This window comes from Penaeus monodon, chromosome 8 (assembly GCF_015228065.2).
Source record: "Penaeus monodon isolate SGIC_2016 chromosome 8, NSTDA_Pmon_1, whole genome shotgun sequence".
Classification (NCBI taxonomy): Eukaryota; Metazoa; Arthropoda; class Malacostraca; order Decapoda; family Penaeidae; genus Penaeus; species Penaeus monodon.
Genome location: NC_051393.1, coordinates 19,865,090 through 19,874,497, shown reverse-complemented (window position 1 = coordinate 19,874,497; position 9,408 = coordinate 19,865,090). Strand labels below are relative to the sequence as shown.

The window sequence follows — 9,408 nt, the reverse complement described above, 5'->3', positions numbered from 1 at the left end:
TCTCATTTTCTGGTTGGAAGACCGTTGAACCGAGTTCTTTCAGTCGGTTCACCATCATTTAATTGAGCCAGGCTATTCCGAACTTTGTCCTGGCACTTTTTTTTGTCTGTGTGTATTATCGTTTTCGTGAATATAAAAGGAGGAATTATGTTTATGTCTTTGATAAATCGTTGCCTATATCTTTATTCATTGGACTGTCTGTATAGTTGTATGTGTATCATAATCCATTTCATCTATCTTTCTTTTTATGAAAGAGTATTGTAGCAGTAATGAGGTTAGCGTAATCCTTATATGCTTGAGACTGTATTTGTATCCCATTTCAGTGTATTCAGTGTTGCGGTACAATAAAGGCATATCGTTTCAACACGTTTTATTGATTTATTAACAGACAAAAGACATTCTTCTTAAAAGTAACCTATATCTTAGTAAATTTCCGCAGGTATTGTTTTTTTCAAGATATCTTGAAATTTTTCTTCAGGATAATATACCTTATAGTACCAGTTCTAAATCTTTATACCAAACATGTGTCTTTTTATTTACTTTTTTTTTTTACTAGAACATCCGTAAATACTATATATTTTTGTATTTACACGGTGAAGGTATATAGCCACTACCCAACATTTCACAGCCATGAAGCAGTTGGCCATTTACAGTATATAGCAATGCCCAAACGATCTATCTCATAATGATATACAGAGTGGGGACTCTCTTACGTCTAAAACTACCTCTAGAGTAGCGCAAGTGTTATAAAAATATAAAATGTCATTTTAAAGTAACATTCTTTTTTATAAAAGCAATAAGACATCTGGAAGACCTGATAATAAAAAGTCTTGAATAACGCTAGAGTATAAAAGTTGTCTATTCATTATCAGTACCCAGGATCCAGGAATAGACTGTCCGGTCGGTGTGAGTTCGGATGCAACCAGCGTGAGTTGGGACCTTCCTCCAGCAGGGTTTGGAAATGTTGGAAAGCGAGTGTAGGTGTGTATGGACAGCATGTATAATGGATCAGGCAATTATGCTTGATAAATGATAGTGTTAAAATCTTTGAGTCGGTACGTCCAGTATGTTATGTTCTTTTGCTTGGTGTGGTAAAGTGCCAGGTTCTTCTGCTTGGTATGTCAAGAGAATATTACGCTCTTTTCTTGGCAAGACATAGACATTATAATGTTTCATTAGGTTTGTCAAAAAGTTTGGGTCAGCAGCGGTTATTTAGCTTTGATAACAACAGCTAATTTGACAAATACCCAATTGGCAGTCTATATAACGCCAAGGGTCTAAACAGAACTATGCTTGGTGTGTAATAAACCTGCCATCCATATGGTTGGATGATATGTTAGGGACAGAGGTACAGTTACCTTGATGCTAAAACAACACAAACACTGTTGTGAATATGATATGTCATACACGGCTAGCTCGAACCTTGGCCTGGCTTGTAGCACCTTTTTATCGACTGCCTGACCTGGATGGTGTGGAACTATCAAGAAAATAGAGGAAACTGTTGCAAGTGTGGATCGCGTATGTCTGGTGTGAATGTTGCCCTTTTTCCTGTGGTGCGTCAGTGCAACATGAGGCGGAATGGTTACTAAATCGGTTGTCTCTTTGCGGCAGGACGCTGGGAGGTCAGCCTGGGACACTTGATCTTAAGTGAGGCACCTTAATCTAAAAGATGAAAAAAGGGATGAGCATAAACATTGTTAAAAAAAGCTTACGTAAAACGTTCTAAAACTGTTACGTTTATATTCTTTTTAGACGTATATAATGTTCACTTATACACACAAGGTCCTGTTATGAGAAGCAGTTACCTTCATCTACGAGCAGCAGGAAAGTCACAGCATTGAGATCCAGCTAGTCAAAAGGGTCCCCCCCACCCTCGCTCCCGTGGTCCCTCGGCCAGCACACTTGCAGGACAGGAAGGACACACCAAGGGCCTGTTGGGGGAAATGCAAGGCTGGGAGGATATTCTCATGATAATCTGCAAAGAGGAGATAGTAGTCCTATTTTCTAAGACAAGGTATGTGGCTTTTAAATTCTTTTATATCGATCATGCCACGTGCATATCTCTCTCTCTCTCTCTCTCTCTCTCTCTCTCTCTCTCTCTCTCTCTCTCTCTCTCTCTCACTCTCTCTCTCTCTCTCTCTCTCTCTCTCTCTCTCTCTCTCTCTCTCTCTCTCTCTACCATCTTCCGTTATTAAAAAAAAAAAAAAAAAGCTTTATAGCATTTAATCTATCCAAATTCTTTATTGTCTTTACAGGAAATTTAACACAGGTCATCGCACTACACTCAGTGGCAAGACCTTTAAACAACACTCAGTAATCAACGTATATTGCACAATCTCACAAGTCGCACAATCTCACAAGCCACTTTAGTAAACAGCGCAACTGTATATTGACCATACTATGAATACACGCTGAATGGTCCTGTTCTCTTCCCTAATCATTATGTGAAGAGGTGGGAAGAGGGAATGAAAAGGAGGGAATTAGAAGAGGGAAGAGGGGAGAGAGCAGGAGAGAGGTGGGAAGAGCGAAGAGGGAAGAGGGGAGGAGGGAAAAAAGAGAAAAGGTGAGAGTGTAAGGAATTAGGGTACAGGTGAAGCTAAGCAGGAAAGGTGAGAGTTTTCGATTCCTCCACCATGTGATCACTGAGGTGTAAATGCTGTTGTATCTTCTATAAATACGTATTTCAGAGATGATAGCAATCAAAGACATATCATTTTCACTGTCTGCAATTTCAGCTCGCACACACACACACACACACAAACACACACACACACACACACACACACACACACACACACACACACACACACACACACACACACACACACACACACACACACACACACACACAACTGGCCGTGGCAGCGCACCGCGAGCCAGGCGCCTCACCTGAGTTACACCAGCGTGCCGGGCTTCATCATGGCTTCGGGAGAAAAGATGTATTTGGTCTCGGGCGAACAGCGTTCGTCCGCGTGAGCCACGGAGTTGGTCCGCGTGAGGGAGGCGGTGCCCGTGGGCGAGGCGTTGCCCCGAGGTGAGTCGAGCTTGCCCCCTCCCCCCCGCGGGTACGGCGGCGGCGGCGGCGACCCGTACGAATTGTTGCGGTGCGGCGAGTACGGCGACGAGTGGCGCGGCGCCGCGGGGCCCGTGCCGTTGTGTCTCAGCGTGGGCGACTCGGCGAAGTTGGTGCCGGCGACGCCCGTGCCGTTGCCGACTGGCGGGCCGTGGCCGCGAGAGCCCCGCTTGATGGTGCAGTAGTCCGACGCCGTGGAGGACGGGGGCGTCGGCGTGCTGTAGGTGTCGAGGTCGCCGAAGGAGGCCCGGCGCCCGTTGGGCACGGGGGCGTAGTCGCGGCCACTGTAGTCCACGAAGGGAACGTAGCCCCGCCCACCGTCGGCGTCCTGCGAAGGAAAGGAAAAGTGTCAGTGCTAATCGTGCGGTTTCCTTCCTCACCGCCACCGCTCCATCGTGCTTCAAATCGCCGGTTTCATCTCGCCGTTCTTTTTCATACTTGTTTCTAAAACAAAATGCAAAGAAAAATAATTCCACCAGGCAACAATTCATTACATTCACCATCGGCACCTCTCCCTCATCATTAAATCGTCTGTTAAAAACGGTGGAAAAAATCGACCGAAACATATATTTTTGTTGGTTAAAAAACATCAGTATAACCACAACTGATCTGAACTAATTACCATCAGATTTTTTATTTTTTATTTATTTATTATTTATTTATCTTTTTTTTCTTTTTTTGCTGTGGTTATAATCAGGTGATCACTGCCAATTTAAATAATGAAAATATTTAGCCGCAACCCCTCCCCCATGTACTAATTTATCAAAGCACTGAGAGCGTATTTTTGGAATACGGTTTTCCCATAAAGGAGCGCAAACTATGCATGATATATACAGATTGGAAATGAATTCCTATTTGCTTTTATATGCCAATGAAGGGAAGTGTGCTCTTTGATTACTGTGAGATGATATCGTTTACTGTTGCAATGGCCACAATTGTTATTAGAATTTAATCATGGTGATGATGATAATGATCATCATCATTAACATCATCACCATCGTTAATATCATTATCATTATTTTGTTATTATTTTTATCATTATCATTAGCTTTATTGTTATTGTTATCATCATTATTATTATTAATATCATTATTATTATCAATATCATTATTATTTTTATTATTATTATTATTATTATTATCATTATCATTATCATGATTATTATCATTATTATTATTATTACTACTGCTATTATTATTATTATTATTATTATTATTATTATTATTATTATTATTATTATTGTTATTATTATTATTATTACTACTACTACTACTACTATTACTATCATTATTATTATTATTATTATTATTATTATTATTTATTATTATTATCATTATTATTATTATTATTATTATTATTATTATTATTATTATTATTATTATTATTATTATTATTATCATTATTATCATAATGATAATAACAGTAAAAATTATAAAAACTAATGATAATGATAATAATAATAATAATAATAATAATAATAATAATAATAATAATAATAATAATAATAATAATAATAATAATAATAAAATAATAACAATAATAATAAAAAAAAATCGTAATGATAATAAAAAGAGTAATAATAACAATATTTATTATCAGTATTATCACCATATTATATAAATAATTATGATGACAAAAATGGCACATTAGTTCTAATAGTAATAGAAGTGGTAGCATAAGTATTAATGACCGTGATAGCAATGATACTAATGATATAATGATAATGACAAAAATAATTTTGTTTATAGTGATAATAATAATAATAATAATAATAATAATAATAATAATAATAATAATAATAATAATAATAATAATAATTATTATTATTATCATTATTATTATTATTATTATTTTATCATTATTACTATTATTATTATTACTATTACTATTATTATTATTAATATTATCATTATTATTATTATCATTATTATTATTATTATTATTATTATTATTATTATTATTATTATTATTATTATTATTACTGCTATTATAATTATTATCATAATCATTAAAATTGCAATTATCTTCATTATTATCATTGTTATCATTATTGTCATTATTATTTTTACTACTTTTATTATTATTATTATCATTATCATTATTATTATCATTAATGATAATAATAATATTAATATTAATATTATCATAGTTATTATAATCACAATTATCAATGTTATTGTTATTACTGGTGTTATAATTATCATAATAATTATTATTATTATTTCATTTGCTACTATTGTTATTAATAATACTAATAGTAGTAGTAATACTACTACTACTACTAATAATAATAATATTATTATTATTAATATTAATAATAATAATAATAATAATAATAATAATAATAATAATAATAATAATATTATTATTATTATTATTATTATTATTAATGATAATAATAATAATTATATCATTATTATCATTATTATTATTATTATCATAGTTATTATAATCATAATCAATGTTATTGTTATTTCTGTTGTTATAATTATCATAATCATTATTATTATTATTTCTTTTTGTAACTATTATAATTATCATTATTATTATCGTTATTACTACCTTTACCATTATCATGATCATTATTATTGTCATTGTTATTATTGTTGTTAATATTATTATTATTATTATTTTTTATAATAATAATAATAATAATAATAATAATAATAATAATAATAATAATAATAATAATAATAATAATAATAATAATAATAATAATAATAATAATAATAATAATAATAAATAATAACAATAACAATAATAATAATAATGATAATAATAATAATAATAATAATAATAATAATAATAATAATAATAATTATTATTATTATTATTATTATTATTACTATTGTTATTAATGATATTATTACAATTATTATTATTATTATTATTATTATTGTTATTATTATTATTATTATTATTATCATAAATATTATCATTATTATAATTATTATTATTATCATTATCATAATTATTATCATCATCACAACTATCATCTTTATTTTTATAATGATAATAATAATAATGATAATAAAAAAAATAATAATAATAATAATAATAATAATAATAATAATAATAATAATAATAATAATAATAATATCATTATTATTATCACTATTATTATCATTATCATGGTTATCATTATCATTATTACTATTAAAACATTTAGAACGGTAATGATAATAACATAAATAATTACTATTACAAGAAGAAAAAGAAAGAAAAAACAACAACAACAACAAAATAACAATGATAAAATAACGTCACATACCACGTTCACAGTGATAACATAACAACACCAACGATAACCATCACAATAATGAGAATAACAACACATCCACACTCGGTCCGAATAAAGGGAACATTTTAGTCTCTGGCGAATAACTTTTTTTCCAACACCCTTTGTGTGGTTGCCGTCGCGAGCCCAGTGCGAAGGCAAACATACACTAATACCGGATTGTGTTGAAGTGAGTGTAAAGCCATTACACTTGATTACGGGTTGATGGCGATAAGCTCTATACGTTGGGGTGTAAGTAACTACGTCAGCTGTGTGTGAGTTTTGTGTCAAGGTTGGTGCGGAATGCAGGTCCCAGTTGCACATTTTATTGTTTTGTTTTTGGTGACTGTGGTCTTGTATTCTTGTGATGGTATGCGTGAGAGAGAGAGAGAGAGAGAGAGAGAGAGAGGAAGATGGGGAGAGAGGGAGAGGACAGAGGGAGAGAGAGAGAGAGAGCGAGAGAGAGAAGAGGGAGAGGGTGTGGGAAAGGGAGAGAGAAGTGGAAGAGGAAGAGAGAGAGAGAAAGAGAGAGAGAGAGAGAGAGAGAGAGAGAGAGAGAGAGAGAGAGAGAGAGAGAGAGAGAGAGAGAGAGAGAGAGAGAGAGAGAAGAGGGAGAGAGAAAGGGAAAGGGAGAGAGAGAAGAGGAAGATGAAAAGGAAGATGAAGAGAAAGAGAGATATACAGATAGATAGATAGATAGATAGACAGATAGATAGATAGATAGATAGATAGAGACAGATAGATAGATAGACAGATAGATAGATAGATAGATAGATAGAGACAGATAGATAGATATGTATAGAGAGAGGGAGGGAAAGGGAGACGGAGAGAGAGAGAGTGAGAGTGAGAGTGAGAGAGAGAGAGAGAGAGATGAGAGAGAGAAGAGCAGAGAGAGAGAGAGAGATAGAAGAAGAAGAGATAGACAGAAGAGAGAAGAGGAGAGAAGAGAGAGAGACAGAAGGAAGGAAGAGAGAGAGAGAGAGAGAGAGAGAGAGAGGGAGAGAGAGAGAGAGAGAGAGAGAGAGAGAGAATAGAAATGATATAATACCAGGGAGAAAAGAGAGAGAGAGAGAGAGAGAGAATAGAAATGATATAATACCAGGGAGAAAATCATTGAAAAGAAGATATAACGCATCCTATGGTATAATTTACACCCCAAACAACTAACAGCGGTTCTGGCTTTCCGCATTATTTCCGCTGTTGTTCCGCTTCAAACAGACTATGTCAAGATACGCCCGCAGGTTAGTCGGCTGATTGTAATATGATTGCAGTGCCTTTCTGGATGTAATTACCAGATTGTGCTTCCCTTGAAAATCTGTGAAGGGGGATTATATACAAAAGAGGCTGGAACGGCAAGAAAGAATTGTATGCACGACGTCATTATGCCAGCTTAATTTGAGACATTAGTAATAGGGACACAGCACGTGTAGAATGAATTAATACATGAAATTGTTGACGGGAGATTAGTTATAGGCCTATATTCTAAAAAAAAAAAAACTAAAACAAGTAATATTCACCAAATCTTCTATTTTGATAATTGATAATTGAATGACCTTCGTAAGGCCATCGTCCTCAGAAAGCGAAGATGACGACTTTGGATTGATTGCCTATATTTTTGGGTCTGTGATGCTTTCAATATTGGTTTATTTTTTTGTTTTCGGAAGCCGATGCCAGGGGCACGAGAAAACGAATTTCTGACTGACAGGAGGCAGGAAGAAACGAGAGAGAGAGAGAGAGGGGGGGGGGGTGGAGAGGGAGAGAGATAGAGATAAATAGATAGATAGAGAGAGAGAGAGAGAGAGAGAGAGAGAGAGAGAGAGAGAGAGAGAGAGAGAGAGAGAGAGAGAGAGAGAGAAGGAGAGAGAGAGAGAGAGAGAGAGAGAGAGAGAGAGAGAGAGAGGGGTGGAGAGGGAGAGAGATAGAGATTAATAGATAGATAGAGAGAGAGAGAGAGAGAGAGAGAGAGAGAGAGAGAGAGAGAGAGAGAGAGAGAGAATGAGAGAGAGAGAGAGAGAATGAGTGAGCGAGAGAAAGAGAGAGAAAGAGAAAGAGAGAAGAGAGAGGGGGGGGGAGAGAGAGAGAGAGAGAGAGAGAGAGAGAGAGAGAGAGAGAGAGAGAGAGAGAGAGAGAGGATGGCAGGGGATGTGTGTGTGCGTGTGCGTATAACACAAATCGTAAGGAAGTATGGGCCTAACCTAATCGTAAAGGTCAATAAAATTGAAAATATATAGTTGAATATTTATTCTTCAGTACTTATCCAAACTCAGGGAGTTGATAGAACACAAAGAATTGAAAAACAAAAAGATAATCAATTTAACAAACAATAGAATCAACTGAGTACTAAAAAAAAAAAAAAAAAAAAAAAAAAAGGAAGAAAGAAAAAGAAAAAAAAAATCCTTCAGACCCAAGCTATACTCATGGAGACTAATAGGGCTCCCCTGGCTTTAATATGATGTGCTTCAGTCTGGCTGCATCTTGCCCTTGTGGATCGCCAGATTAGATTTCCCGAGGGAGCAGGCTGCAAGGAGCTCTAGCTGTAAGGTTGTATTGTGAAGCGGGACCTTTTCTCGGGGAATCGGGGAAGAGCCAGAGCGAGAGGGAGTTGACTATGGGGGACGAAACCGGTTTTAAGGTTAAGAAATACGCGCATACATGCACATGCTTACATTCATTCACTTACATACAAATACACGAACACACATACATTTATACTCGCTCGCACAAAAACATGCATGAACTCGTACATACGCACCCCCCACCCCCCCATACACACACAGGAGGAGAAGGTTAATAATAATAACACCCAGTGAAAATCAGATCATTTGATTTACATTTAGCCAACACGTAAGCAAAATTAAACAACATCCCCCCCCCCTCTCAAGTCCTCCAAATATAGACCTATACACACCATTCTTCATCATTATCACCATCCCTTATGCCTACTATTACTATCATTCTTATCATTATCATAGCTTATCATCCTGTTAACTTCTTGTTTCCGTTCACTCATAGCCATCCCTCTCGCTGGGTCTTATGCTGGCATCAGATCCTGAATTAG

General features: G+C 35.0%; 1 protein-coding gene across 8 annotated transcripts in view; it reads right to left on the bottom strand.

The window, feature by feature from the left end:
* Window positions 1-492: 492 nt before the first annotated feature.
* LOC119576245 (irregular chiasm C-roughest protein-like) overlaps window positions 493-9,408 on the bottom strand; it is a 223,787-nt gene continuing 214,871 nt past the window's right edge. For 7 of the 8 annotated variants that reach the window (XM_037923842.1, XM_037923839.1, XM_037923838.1 and 4 more), the window contains 3 exons: window positions 2,890-3,401; window positions 1,806-1,931; window positions 493-1,662 (listed from right to left, as the gene is read on the bottom strand). In XM_037923842.1, the coding sequence (XP_037779770.1) occupies window positions 2,895-3,401 (507 nt within the window). In that variant the 3' untranslated portion in view covers window positions 493-1,662; window positions 1,806-1,931; window positions 2,890-2,894. Of the gene's footprint in view, window positions 1,663-1,805; window positions 1,932-2,889; window positions 3,402-8,511 lie in introns of those variants that run through there. The other variant, XM_037923846.1, reaches the window with a different exon arrangement.